General features: G+C 42.9%; 2 protein-coding genes and 1 long non-coding RNA gene across 27 annotated transcripts in view; 1 reads left to right on the forward strand and 2 right to left on the reverse strand.

Moving 5' to 3' along the window:
* Positions 1 to 6,152: 6,152 nt before the first annotated feature.
* Positions 6,153 to 10,570, forward strand: ddit3 (DNA-damage-inducible transcript 3). 3 transcript variants are annotated; one of them, XM_035766213.2, is made up of 4 exons: positions 6,153 to 6,481; positions 7,936 to 8,000; positions 8,510 to 8,730; positions 9,743 to 10,570. In XM_035766213.2, the coding sequence occupies exons 3-4, from the start codon at positions 8,575 to 8,577 to the stop codon at positions 10,568 to 10,570; spliced, it is 984 nt and encodes a 327-aa protein (XP_035622106.1). In that variant the 5' UTR covers positions 6,153 to 6,481; positions 7,936 to 8,000; positions 8,510 to 8,574. The 3 variants fall into 3 exon arrangements, with proteins under 3 accessions (XP_035622106.1, XP_035622108.1, XP_035622107.1); XM_035766215.2 differs by having other exon boundaries at positions 9,746 to 10,570; XM_035766214.2 differs by lacking the exon at positions 7,936 to 8,000.
* A 1,945-nt stretch (positions 10,571 to 12,515) lies between these two features.
* Positions 12,516 to 13,703, reverse strand: LOC118379212 (uncharacterized). 18 transcript variants are annotated; one of them, XR_008144022.1, is made up of 5 exons: positions 13,536 to 13,703; positions 13,320 to 13,391; positions 13,104 to 13,175; positions 12,885 to 13,052; positions 12,516 to 12,789 (listed from the first exon to the last, which is right to left on the reverse strand). It is a non-coding gene; the product is annotated as an uncharacterized LOC118379212 (long non-coding RNA). The 18 variants fall into 18 exon arrangements; XR_008144020.1 differs by having other exon boundaries at positions 12,861 to 13,052; XR_008144008.1 differs by having other exon boundaries at positions 12,837 to 13,052.
* A 223-nt stretch (positions 13,704 to 13,926) lies between these two features.
* Positions 13,927 to 14,585, reverse strand: part of mars1 (methionyl-tRNA synthetase 1) — a 56,897-nt gene continuing 56,238 nt past the window's right edge. For all 6 annotated transcript variants that reach the window (XM_052526455.1, XM_052526457.1, XM_052526453.1 and 3 more), the window contains one exon: positions 13,927 to 14,582. In XM_052526455.1, coding sequence (XP_052382415.1) covers positions 14,433 to 14,582 — 150 coding nt within the window. In that variant the 3' untranslated portion in view covers positions 13,927 to 14,432. The remainder of the gene's footprint in view (positions 14,583 to 14,585) is intronic.

Below are 14,585 nucleotides of genomic sequence, written 5' to 3' on the forward strand. Positions count from 1 at the left end.
ACTATAATAAACCCAACAATTGTTAAGCATTCAACCTTAGCAGTCCTATAGTAAACAGTCAGGATACATAGAGTAGAGTAGAGTAGATGCATAAAATAGAATATAACTTGACTGTCCATTATTTTTGTTCTGTGAGAGAATGGGCAGGAGGGGCAACAGTGTTTATGAAAAGCATAACACCCAAGTTTAAGCCACAATATTATTCCATTGACCCAGCGTCGACCGGGTTTGGTCGTCCTCGTAAATAAGAATGAGTTATTAACTGACTTGCCTAGTTAAATAAATAAACATTTCATCTGATGTACGGAGTATGGATATTTTTCTCAGGCATCACCATACAGGAATAAACTCTAATTTAACAAGAGTATAAATCAATAGGCTTTATGACGAATCAGATAAAGTTCATAAGCAATTACACTGAGCAAAGAGAGTCAGGTTGAGATGAGTGCTTTTGCAAAACTCAGACAGCATTGATACAACCGTGTAATTATACTTGTTACCTACAGTGAGGCAAAAAAAGTATTTAGTAAGCCACCAATTGTGCAAGTTCTCCCACTTAAAAAGATGAGAGGCCTGTAATTTTTTCATAGGTACACTTCAACTATGACAGACAAAACAAGAAAAAAAATCCAGAAAATCACATTGTAGGATTTTTAATGAATTTATTTGCAAATTATGGTGGAAAATAAGTATTTGGTCAACAACAAAAGTTTATCAATACCTATATACCCTTTGTTGGCAAACATTTTCTGTAAGTCTTCACAAGGTTTTCACACACTGTTGCTGGTATTTTGGCCCATTCCTCCATGCAGATCTCCTCTAGAGCAGTGATGTTTTGGGGCTGTTGCTGGGCAACACAGACTTTCAACTCCCTCCAAAGATTTTCTATGGGGTTGAGATCTGGAGACTGGCTAGGCCACTCCAGGACCTTGAAATGCTTCTTACGAAGCCACACCTTCGTTGCCCGGGCGGCATGTTTGGGATCATTGTCATGCTGAAAGACCCAGCCACGTTTCATCTTCAATGCCCTTGCTGATGGAAGGAGGTTTTCACTCAAAATCTCACGATACATGGCCCCATTCATTCTTTCCTTTACACGGACCAGTCGTCCTGGTCCCTTTGCAGAAAAACAGCCCCAAAGTATGATGTTTCCACCCCCATGCTTCACAGTAGGTATGGTGTTCTTTGGATGCAACTCAGCATTCTTTGTCCTCCAAACACGACGAGTTGAGTTTTACCAAAAAAATATATATTTTGGTTTCATCTGACCATATGACATTCTCCCATTCTTCTTCTGGATCATCCAAATGCTCTCTAGCAAACTTCAGATGGGCCTGGACATGTACTGGCTTAAGCAGGGGGACACATCTGGCACTGCAGGATTTGAGTCCCTGGCGGCATAGTGTGTTACTGACGGTAGGCTTTGTTACTTTGGTCCCAGCTCTCTGCAGGTCATTCACTAGGTTCCCCTGTGTCGTTCTGGGATTTTTTGCTCACCGTTCTTGTGATAATTTTGACCCCATGGGGTGAGATCTTGCGTGTTGCCCCAGATCGAGGGAGATTATCAGTGGTCTTGTATGTCTTCCATTTCCTAATAATTGCTCCCCACAGTTGATTTCTTCAAACCAAGCTGCTTACCTATTGCAGATTCAGTCTTCCCAGCCTCATGCAGGTCTACCATTTTGTTTCTGGTGTCCTTTGACAGCTCTTTGGTCTTGGCCATAGTGGAGTTTGGAGTGTGACTGTTTGAGGTTGTGGACAGGTGTCTTTTATACTGATAACAAGTTCAAACAGGTGCCATTAATACAGGTAACGAGTGGAGTACAGAGGTGCCTCTTACAGGTCTGTGAGAGCCAGACATCTTTCTTGTTTGTAGGTGACCAAATACTTATTTTCCACCATAATTAGCAAATAAATTCATTAAAAATCCTACAATGTGATTTTCTGGATTTTTTTCTCTCGTTTTAGTCATAGTTGAAGTGTACCTATGATGAAAATTACAGGCCTCTCTCATCTTTTTAAGTGGGAGAACTTGCACAATTGGTGGCTGACTAAATACTGTTTTGCCCCATTGTACCTAATACTGAATAACAATAGTCTGAGAGACAGTGCCAGGTCTTGTCCAAGTCCCAAAACAATCCAGGTATAAAACACATTATGAATATTCACCTGTCATGTCAACAGTCTTTCTGGATACTTTATTAAAAAAACAATACATGAATCCCAATCCAGAAAACCACATGCTCGTATTCAACACACAACCGTAGTTTCTCAGGACAGTTTTATTTTATTTTTCACATTAAGTGCATTCTGAAAGTATTCAGGCCCCTTGACGTTTTCCACATTTTGTTACGTTACAGCCTTAATCAATAAACGATTAAACTGTTTTTTCCCCCTCATCAATCTACATACAACACCCCATAATGACATCACAATACCCCATAATGACATCACAATACCCCATAATGACATCACAATACCCCATAATGACATCACAATACCCCATAATTACAAAGCAAAAACAGGATTTTAGAAATGTTTGCAAATGTATAAAATAAAAAAAATGGAAATACTCTTCACCGGAGGAATGGTGCCAGGTTTCTTCCAGACGTGACATTCAGGACAAAGAGTTCAATCTTGGTTAAATCAAACCAGAGAATCTTGTTTCTCATGGTCTGAGTCCTTTAGGTGACTTTTGTCAAACTCCATGCGGGCTGTCATGTGCCTTTTACTGACGATTGGCTTCCGTCTGGCCACTCTACCATAAAGGCCTAATTGGTGGAGTGCTGCAGAGATGGTTGTCCTTCTGGAAGATTCTCCCATATCCACAGAGGAACTCCTGAGCTCTGTCAGAGGACTCCCTGACCAATGCCCTTCTCCCCAGATTGCTCAGTTTGGCCAGGCGGCCAGCTCTAGGAAAAGTCTTGGTGATTCCAAACTTCTTCCATTTAAGAATGACGGAGGTCACTGTGTTCTTGGGGACCTTCAATGCTGCAGAAATGTTTTGGTACCCTTCTCCAGATCTGTGCCTCGACACAATCCTGTCTCAGCTCTACGGACAATTCCTTCGATCTTATGGCTTGTTTTTTGCTCTGACGTGCACTGTCAACTGTGGAACCTTTAACAGCTCTCGAGTGGCGCAGGGGTCTAAGTCTCCCGGGTGGCGCAGGGGTCTAAGTCTCCCGAGTGGCGCAGGGGTCTAAGTCTCCCGAGTGGCGCAGGGGTCTAAGTCTCCCGAGTGGCGCAGGGGTCTAAGTCTCCCGGGTGGCGCAGGGGTCTAAGTCTCCCGGGTGGCGTAGCGGTCTAAGTCTCCCGGGTGGCGCAGGGGTCTAAGTCTCCCGGGTGGCGCAGGGGTCTAAGTCTCCCGAGTGGCGCAGGGGTCTAAGTCTCCCGAGTGGCGCAGGGGTCTAAGTCTCCCGGGTGGCGCAGCGGTCTAAGTATCCCGAGTGGCGCAGCGGTCTAAGTATCCCGGGTGGCGCAGGGGTCTAAGTCTCCCGGGTGGCGCAGCGGTCTAAGTCTCCCGGGTGGCGCAGCGGTCTAAGTCTCCCGGGTGGCGCAGGGGTCTAAGTCTCCCGGGTGGCGCAGGGGTCTAAGTCTCCCGGGTGGCGCAGGGGTCTAAGTCTCCCGGGTGGCGCAGGGGTCTAAGTCTCCCGAGTGGCGCAGGGGTCTAAGTCTCCCGAATGGCGCAGGGGTCTAAGTCTCCCGAGTGGCGCAGGGGTCTAAGTCTCCCGGGTGGCGCAGCGGTCTAAGTCTCCCGGGTGGCGCAGGGGTCTAAGTCTCCCGAGTGGCGCAGGGGTCTAAGTCTCCCGGGTGGCGCAGCGGTCTAAGTATCCCGAGTGGCGCAGCGGTCTAAGTATCCCGGGTGGCGCACAGCATCTCAGTGCAAGAGGCGTCACTGTAGTCCCTGGTTCTAATCCAGGCTGCATCACATCCGGCCATGATTGGAAGTCCCATAGGTCGGCGCACAATTGGACCAGCGTTCGTCCGGGTTTGGCCATCATTGTAAATAAGAATTTGTTCTTAACTGACTTGCCTAGTTAAATAAAAGGTTAAATTAAAAAATAATATTACATCTCAGTGCTAGAGGTGTCACTACAGACCCCGGTAGACAGGTGTGTATCTTTCCAAACCATGTCCAATCAATTTAATTTACCACAGGTGTACTCCAATCAAGTTGTAGAAAACATCAAGGATGATCAATGGAAACAGGAGGCACCTGAGTTCAATTTCGAGTCTCATAGCAAAGGGTCTGAATACTTATGTAAATAAGGTTTCTGTTTTTTTTATTTTTGAATACCTTTCTAAAAATCTGTTTTCATTTTGTCATTATGAGGTATTGTGTTTAGATTCATGAGGGGGAGAAAAAAAATAATTGAATCAATTTTAGAATAAGGCTGTAACGTAACGAAATGTGGAATGCGTCTGTATGTACAGTGCATTGGGAAAGTATTCAATGGTCTGTCTTCCATATACCTGTTTTACAGTTCAATTGTGTCGTTTATTGATTTCTCTATAACCTACAACCTTTTGTTACTCTTGTGAATAACATTTTCTTCTTTTTTTTGTCCCCGAACATCAATGTTATTATTAGCTACTGTATTAGTATTTAGTTATTAGGCCTACGATTATGATCATTAGTATTTCTATGATTATCGAACTAAGAAATTAGATCGGCTTATGGAATAATATTGTGGTGTAAAATTATGTTTAGCTTTTTATAAAAACACTGTTGCTCATCCCATCACAGACTATGATAACAAAAAACCCAGCCAGTGCCAACACCGTGGCAACAAAGCCCCGTGTCCTCTAAGTATCCCACTAACGAATACTATATACACACGCTACACGACTGGACTCAATAAACAGACAAAGTATTTCGCTCAACTACTCAGCAACAGACCCTCAAGTCGTGACGTGGAAAACCGAGGCTCATCGAGCGCTTTAACCCTGGTCCCGGAGACCGGAGCTTTCTATTCGCTACTCGCGCACGCGACGCGTCTCATATCGGCGCTGTTGCTGGGCTGGTAAACTGCGGGTGTTGTTGCACGGTGCATTTAAACACTTGTCTGTCTGTTGGAGTTAAGGAATTAACCGTTGTTAAGTGTCAACGTAGGAAATAACATAGGAAGTTAAAGACGTTATTATAAAGACAATGCGCGTGCTGGTTTTAAAGGGTTAACCTGAATTATGTATGTTTTAATATCGGTTTTCATCAACACTGGCAGCTTGTTTATGATCATCATCCCGCAAGGCACAGATAGAGGGGAGTTTAGGAACTCGCGATCAAGAAGTGTGGGAGGTTGATTTTAATAGCCCGCGCCCGTCACTCCACACAGAGACATGAGGGCGACATAAAAAAGAAACGACATGTCTGAAATGAATATCCTAATAACACGGCATTACTTTAGAATAAACACAGCCAGTAAAATAAAAACAAACAAAAAAATCCATCCCTATAGGGTTACATTTCATTATGTTTCCTTTGAGACAAGATGGGGATGCTACCTATGGCAATACATAGGCTATATTGCATTGTTTCCTTTGAGAAAAAAAATAGGTTTGAAGTTGAATTTGTTGCAGCAGACACTACCACTCTTGTGAAATAATATTATACACACAGAAAGCAGGACGGAGTCGGACTTTAAAGCATTTTATTACTCTCACAAACTTGAATAGTGTACAATGTGGCCCTCAGGCGCATAAAGAAAACGGTCCCCAAACATAAAGATAAATACCGGAGAATAATAGAAGCAAGCCTATATCAAAAACGGAAAATAAAAACCGATTATTGGATACAAAACGAGCCAAAATTCCAAACAGAGTTGCTTTCTTTATTCCTTTCACAATATCCTACAACTGAACATAAATTATAAATAGCCTATAGGGTCGCCTAATGTTTGCGAGCAAAACTTTCTTTTGACATTCTAAAATATTCTTGCATAAGTGTATTTTTTAAATATTTTTGTTAGAGCCAGAGACTGTTAAATAAAACATGCTCTGGTTCTACCGGTCTTATTTCCGACTAGAAATTGGTTGCCAAGCATTGCATCATTCCTTTCATGTGACTCCCTTACGCCCCAAATTCGTCCTGGCTGCATCACATCTTCACGTCACACAAACTACCCAGAGTGGAGACAAACCACAGGGCCTTTAGAGCCCGCCTTTACTGTAGAATACAATTACCAATTGGATGTCGCCAAGCAAAATAATTTAGCGCGTAGATTACTATTGTACCATCTGGTTGTCAGTCATTTCATCATCAGCTAATGGGCTTCGGTTAAGTAAAAACTAAAAAAAAAAAACTTCCCGTCGAGTTCGGTTGGCGTCACCATATATAAAGATCACCGGGAGTTCCCGAAAAATCACATTCAGTATCCTAAGCCGAACAATGGTTAACATGAGCTATCACCAATCTCAACTAAAATATATACACAGTCCGAACCCAAGACAGTCGAGAAAGCGAAATACTAAAAGAAAAAGGGTAAGTGTATTTTATTCTGATTAGTTTTTAAAGTTGCTGATTGTCTTTTAGGGACTTCTATAGGAGTTCTAATTTTAATTTGGCAGCTGATCGTCTCTCGTTTCTCCTTTTGGAAAAGAATGTGAATGTCATGTCTGTTTTAGGACAGCAGTTGCCGTGTGCAATTATAATTGACATTTGTTATATTTATATCCAAGATTGAGGGGGACATTTGTCTGTATATTTGACTTTGACCCCTAAGTGGCGTTCTCTCTGCTACGAGCTCTCTCGCTCTCAGAAGTTTGACATAACAGAGACAGCTGAGCTGTCAAACGTTTACATAACGTTTTACAAAGTTTTGTTTCGGTTTTATTAACTTATTATTTACTGTTATCAAATTTCAGGCTTTTGTTTGATCAATCCATAAGATGTCATTTATCCAGACATTATATTGGTTTTGTTAATAGCCTATTAAATAACACAAATAAACACTCATTTGTCTTGACAGAATAAGATCGCATGGCTATTCGGAGTGGACTTTTCATTAGGATAGTACAGAAAGGTTGTCATCGTCTCATCCCGGTGTTTTGTACCGTTTTCACGCAGGCTTTTGTTTCCCCGTCCTGTTCTCTGATTCCATGACGTAATGCCTTGGCTGGGAGAACCAGCGTAGCCTCAACCTCACCACAACCGAGAAACACTTAGCCTGCAGTTGCATAAATATCACCTTTATGAAAATCTATTCTTCAAAGAATATATGATAGAAATATTCTTCATAAAAGTATTTGCCAAGAATTGGGCTGCATTTATTGATGAATGTCTACTTGTCTATGTCATGCTCGCTGTGTTGTGGTCCCAGGTTATATCACGTCCACCAAGTGGTTTTTGGTTAAAGTACCTTTTAACTATTTAATGTCAACGATAAACCCCTATTTTTAGAAGAAAAACAAATAGTTGCGTGTTGGGAAGACTGCATGTTGAAATCTATTTGTTCTTTTTCGTGAGATTGTGTAAATCTAAATCACGGATGTTTTGATCGAAATAGAATTCATTTTGGACTGTGGCAGGAGCCCTCGAGGCCCTACGGAGTGACCGGTTTTTGGATGATTTTCCACACACACACACCACACACACACACACACACACACACACACACACACACACACACACACACACACACACACACACACACACACTTTTTTTTTTTTACCAGAAAATGTGAAACCATAGCATTGTAGTTTGTCAAGTTATTGTATTAATCTAATCCACATTAAATCCGTTTTATAGGCCTGCCGTTCAACCATTTTTAACAATGCTTTGTCAGGTTGTTTCTCGAGTTGAGTGCCTCAGCTATATTTTCAGTAGACATCAGCTGTTATAAAATATACATTTATGTTCCTTTAAGCACATCCTAACATCTCAACACACTGTATTGAATAATCGTTGTATTAATTCATGCCATATATTCTTTCTAGACTTGTTGGGACAAATTATCGCCAACGACCAATTGCCAGACTTGATCATAAGAGGCTTTCAGAAGGTGAATGGAGGTTCCTTCGGTTGATCTCAGGGTTGTTTTTACTGACTGTTGTATGACAAATTAACCTCATTATAACTTAGAGCAATGCATTTATTTTAAAGATTTTAACGTGATAATGTTTTAAATGAAGTCATCACTACAGCTCGTGTTTTTGACAATAGAATTCTATAATAAAGACATTGGTTTTTGCAGTAGACCCATGTGTCCACTAAGTGCCACTATTTGACCATTTAGTGAAAAAGTGTCTATTATCAAACAATATATAAATTACAATACTGGTACTTTGTTTGCTTATCCTCCTTCAACTCTTGATAATTCATAACACGTACTAACTTAGCTGTGCAATATAACAGTCTCTCTTACATATAGCTTTCACCCGAGTAATTTGAATATGGATCCCGACGCCTAGCCTATTGTAGAGAAACCACATAACAGTTCATGCAGGAGATATATTAAAATAATTATTTCATCATTCTGAAACTGAACCCTCCTGTCTGGACAACCCACAGTCCTGGTCCAGCGCGTTCCAGCGTGTGGAAGACTCATCGGTGTCGACTGAGTAACGGAGCGAAAGATGACTGCCGAGTGGCTTCACCTGCCCCCTCCGTACCCCCCAGGTGTGGGACCGCTGTGTGGTGCAGAGTTGGAGGCGTGGTATGAGGACCTGCAGGATATACTGGGATCAGACGGGGGCGGGGCCAAACTGGCGCGTGCCCCTCCCTGCTCTGAGGTCAGTTGAGATTTTAAAAATTGTTTTGATCTACATGGCTCGATCTATCAACGACGCCTGATTGATTGATCGTCGATGTGTTTCGGCATTTGAATCAGTTGTTGTTTTCTTATTCTCTTTTTCATGATGCAACTCTTTCCACAGTGCTGATGTAAGAAGCTCCTTCGACATAACCATTCCCTAACGTACACACTTTCCTCTCCTCTGTCCTTTCTCCTCTCCTCTGTCCTTTCTCCTCTCCTCTGCCCTTTCTCTTCGTCTCTCCTCGTTCTCTTCTCTTCGTTCTCTTCTCTTCTCCTCGTTCTCTTCTCTTCTCCTCGTTCTCTTGTTCTCTTCTTCCCCCTCTCGTTCTCTTCTTCCCCCTCTCGTTCTCTTCTTCCCCCTCTCGTTCTCTTCTTCCCCCTCTCGTTCTCTTCTTCCCCCTCTCGTTCTCTTCTTCCCCCTCTCGTTCTCTTCTTCACCCTCTCTCTCTCTTCTTCACCCTCTCTCTCTCTTCTTCACCCTCTCTCGTTCTCTTCTTCACCCTCTCTCGTTCTCTTCTTCACCCTCTCTCGTTCTCTTCTTCCCCCTCTCGTTCTCTTCTTCCCCCTCTCGTTCTCTTCTTCCCCCTCGTTCTCTTCCCCCTCTCTCGTTCTCTTCTTCGCCCTCTCTCGTTCTCTTCTTCGCCCTCTCTCGTTCTCTTCTTCGCCCTCTCTCGTTCTCTTCTTCGCCCTCTCTCGTTCTCTTCTTCGCCCTCTCTCGTTCTCTTCTCCCCTCCCTCTCTCGTTCTCTTCTCCCCTCCCTCTCTCGTTCTCTTCTTCCCCTCCCTCTCATTCTCTTCTTCCCCCTCTCTCATTCTCTTCTCCCCTCCCTCTCTCATTCTCTTCTCCCCTCCCTCTCTCGTTCTCTTCTCCCCTCCCTCTCTCGTTCTCTTCTCCCCTCCCTCTCTCGTTCTCTTCTCCCCTCCCTCTCTCGTTCTCCCCTCCCTCTCTCGTTCTCCCCTCCCTCTCTCGTTCTCTTTTATTTTCTTCAGAAGGAGCCGGAGTTCCTAGATGTTCTGGAGAGCTGTTCCCTGACATGGCTGACAGACGGGGTGGGAGTGGGTGTCGGGGGCGAGGCGTGGGACGGAGGTGAGGGGGTCCAGAGGGTCACGATCCCAGAGGAGCCTCCTACCCATCCACCCCACCACACCTCCTCCAACACCTCCCGTCCGAGTCCAGCTGAAGAAAGGCCGGAGAGGCAAGGGGACAGGGAGGGAGGGAGGGATGGAGAAAGAGGTGGCTCAGGAGGAGGGGGCCTGTTGCCCCCAGAGTTCTTTGAGTTGCTGAACGAGGGAGGGGTGGGCATGGTGGAGACCAGAGGGGTGGGCATGGTGGAGACAGGAGGGATCATGGTGGAGACAGGAGGGGTCATGGTGAGCGGTAGCCACCACCATCATCATCATCAGCTTCATCATCACTCTGACAATGTCCAACAACCTGAGTCTCCCTCCGCCAGCGAGGAGGAAAACACCTGTGTCCCCGACTCTCCCTCCTGCTCTTCCTCCTGCTCTTCCTCCGCCTCTCCGTCTACCTCTCTCAACTGCTCTCCTCCTTCCTCTCCTACTAGCACCTCGTTCTCCTCGTCTCGGCAGGACAAACGCAAGAGGGGCAACTCTCTGTCCTTCCCTTCCTCCGGCTCACACTCATCCTCCTCTTCTGCAAAGAAGAGCAGGAGAGAGAGGGAGCAGGAGAACGAGAGGAAGGTGCAGGAGCTGACAGATCAGAACGAGAGGTTGAACGCGGAGATAGACAGACTGGGAGAGGAGGTGCAGAGGACACGTCGAGCCCTGATAGAGAGACTAGTTAACACCAGGAAGTGAGGGAGGAAGGAAGTAACAAAGCAGAACATGAGCATTTGGAATAGCAGGTTGGCGGTGAAGGTTTTAAAACGGTAGTGACTTTGAAATGCATTTTCTAGACAGCATTAAGAGAGAAACCTTTTCTGGACAGCATTAAGAGAGAAACCTTTTCTAGACAGCATTAAGAGAGAAACCTTTTCTGGACAGCATTAAGAGAGAAACCTTTTCTAGACAGCATTAAGAGAGAAACCTTTTCTGGACAGCATTAAGAGAGAAACCTTTTCTAGACAGCATTAAGAGAGAAACCAAAAGATATGTTTTAAGAAGAAAGTTAAATGATAATTTTCTGAAAAACTGTATGAGAAGTAAGAAGGAAAAAGGGGTAGATAAAAAGAAAGAGCGAGCGATGGAAGAGCAAGTCAAAGGAACAGCACTGAGAGAAAGAACGGTGGCAGACAGATGGACATACAGGGTGTAAAGTAATGGAGGAAAAGGTCCAGACAGATGGACATACAGGGTGTAAAGTAATGGAGGAAAAGGTCCAGACAGATGGACATACAGGGTGTAAAGTAATGGAGGAAAAGGTCCAGACAGATGGACATACAGGGTGTAAAGTAATGGAGGAAAAGGTCCAGACAGATGGACATACAGGGTGTAAAGTAATGGAGGAAAAGGTCCAGACAGATGGACATACAGGGTGTAAAGTAATGGAGGAAAAGGTCCAGACAGATGGACATACAGGGTGTAAAGTAATGGAGGAAAAGGTCCAGACAGATGGACATACAGGGTGTAAAGTAATGGAGGAAAAGGTCCAGACAGATGGACATACAGGGTGTAAAGTAATGGAGGAAAAGGTCCAGACAGATGGACAGACACAGATGGACAGGGTGTAAAGTAATGGAGGAAAAGGTCCAGACACAGATGGACATACAGGGTGTAAAGTAATGGAGGAAAAGGTCCAGACAGATGGACATACAGGGTGTAAAGTAATGGAGGAAAAGGTCCAGACACAGATGGACATACAGGGTGTAAAGTAATGGAGGAAAAGGTCTAGACAGATGGACATACAGGGTGTAAAGTAATGGAGGAAAAGGTCCAGACACAGATGGACATACAGGGTGTAAAGTAATGGAGGAAAAGGTCCAGACAGATGGACATACAGGGTGTAAAGTAATGGAGGAAAAGGTTCAGACAGATGGACATACAGGGTGTAAAGTAATGGAGGAAAAGGTTCAGACAGATGGACATACAGGGTGTAAAGTAATGGAGGAAAAGGTTCAGAAGGTGGATGGGGTCATGCTCTCTATTGAGAGGTTACAGTGTACTGTATCTACATGTAGGACCGGGCGTCTCAGGAAGCATCTTTGAAATAGATGCGTTAACTAACGTCGAATGATTGGGCCGTTTAGGTTATTCAGTCATGCGTAGAGTTCAGTATGAAGTACGGATGGGTTAGATTCAATGGGTTAGATTCAATTAACCGATTGGGGCCTTTGATTCCAAAAATGAAGGAATTGATTCGGAAGCATCTACCTATGAAGATTGTGAACCAACACCTATCCCAAGGGTTGCATGGGTCACGTTCATTAAGCATCAAATGCAAAGAAACAAAGTGGGACGACATGGACAAAAAAAACAAACATTTGTTTAGTTCTGTTGCAAAACATTTTAAAACGTTTTCTGTTGCGTGCCCTAATGAATGCGATTGTGATTGAGCGTTTTGCTCGTTAAGCCTAGTTAAGTGATTAGTAAAAATTATGATTTGTTTCGGGGTGTCCCCATTGATTCCAAAATTATGGCAAATTCGAAAAAAAAAACAAGTCAAGTGATTTTTCCCATTGCTAGGAGTTATTGATTGGGGGGTTTGGTTGGAATTGTTATTGATCGGGCTCCTTCAACGAAGTGATTCTGACAAACTTGTGTTGGACTCATTCCTAGTATGAAGGTAGTGAGAACTAAAACAAGGACAGTGCATTTCATAGTCACGACATCCTTTATCTTGCCTGGTTAAACCTGACTGAATGCTAAGCCTACCTTTGTTTCCCAGGGAAGCAACCGTGAAAAGTAGCTAAATACCAGGCTATCCCTTATCCGCCAACCTCAAACCTAAAGACTGCAGAGACCATCAGAGATAATATTTCGTGTCCAGTTTGTGGAGTAATATAGAGCTCAGGAAAGTTTGTCATTCAGTAACTCAGTACTTATATAAGCCGCTACGGCTTTACTGTGCGTGGATACACCTAGAACGTGGATAGTTTTACACCTAGAACGTTGGATAGTTTTACACCTAGAACGTTGGATAGTTTTACACCTAGAACGTTGGATAGTTTTACACCTAGAACGTTGGATAGTTTTACACCTAGAACGTTGGATAGTTTTACACCTAGAACGTTGGATAGTTTTACACCTAGAACGTTGGATAGTTTTACACCTAGAACGTTGGATAGTTTTACACCTAGAACGTTGGATAGTTTTACACCTAGAACGTTGGATAGTTTTACACCTAGAACGTTGGATAATTTTACACCTAGAACGTTGGATAGTTTTTTTACACCTAGAACGTTGGATAGTTTTACACCTAGAACGTTGGATAGTTTTACACCTAGAACGTTGGATAGTTTTACACCTAGAATGTTGGATAGTTTTACACCTAGAACGTTGGATAGTTTTACACCTAGAACGTTGGATAGTTTTACACCTAGAACGTTGGATAGTTTTACACCTAGAACGTTGGATAGTTTTACACCTAGAACGTTGGATAATTTTACACCTAGAACGTTGGATAGTTTTACACCTAGAACGTTGGATAGTTTTACACCTAGAACGTTGGATAATTTTACACCTAGAACGTTGGATAGTTTTACACCTAGAACGTTGGATAGTTTTACACCTAGAACGTTGGATAGTTTTACACCTAGAACGTTGGATAGTTTTACACCTAGAACGTTGGATAGTTTTACACCTAGAACGTTGGATAGTTTTGTACCGAGAACGCTCACCTTTTTCTATCAAATTGACTGAATTTAGTGGTAGTGATATTTACAATGTAGAGCTCTACCCCGATACACATATATATATTTTATATACTCCTGTATTATACAGACACAGTTCTACTGAAATAAAACCCATATTGATTCAACATTTCACTGTAAATGATGCATCGGTTTAGTGGTTGAATTATTTCTGTTAAATTACAAGGAAACATTGTATGTACTTTGTTATTTTATGTTTAGAGTTGCAAATAAAATCCTCTAAAAACATTTGTATTGTCTTGGAATGTCTATTTGATTGAAATGTAAAGTGAGGTGCATATCAGGTCCAAACAAAGGTGTCACATTCTGAATTCATTTATCACAGAATTTGCATTAAAAAAAAAGTTATTTTTAGAAAATGTATTTATTTGATTGAATAAATGGGAAATGGGGAATATGTAAAAACATTACTTTTTTTATTTTTTATTTTTTTATATAACAATATCATTATGCAGACATCGTTCTACACACACTGAACTGAACTACTGGCTGCATTAGTGACAGTAGAACCGTAGCCACCAGTCTGGTCGTAGCGACACCATTTTATATCTCTTCATGATACCGTGATAAAATGACGGGGAACCCACCGAGCCAGCAGCCTACTAGAACCTGCTACTTCGAGTAAAGAGATGTAGAAATAGTCTTGACTGAATATTTCGTAGCAGTTTTCAATTTACCCCCCCTCTTCGATTACTGATCTTTCCTATTACTCTGTCTCCATAAGCAACAAAACGTTGTCTTCCATCCTGTCACAGATGTGTGTCTCATATTTCTTATTATTATTATTCAAATCTTGCCTCTACTTCTCTCATATTTGTCCAGTCTCTTGTCGGTCTTCTCTCTCTTTCTAATCACTTCTTCTTGCCTTTTGTCAGCACTGGTTCTGGGTCCTTTCCCTCAGCCAGGGACAGCTGTTTCTTCAGTTCCAGTAGTTTGGTGACCTCTGCTCCAATCACAGTTTTCTCTGCCTTCTGGCCCTTCAGGGTCCGGACCTTCTCCCCCTG

The sequence above is a fragment of the Oncorhynchus keta genome, chromosome 10 (assembly GCF_023373465.1).
Source record: "Oncorhynchus keta strain PuntledgeMale-10-30-2019 chromosome 10, Oket_V2, whole genome shotgun sequence".
Lineage (NCBI taxonomy): Eukaryota > Metazoa > Chordata > Actinopteri > Salmoniformes > Salmonidae > Oncorhynchus > Oncorhynchus keta.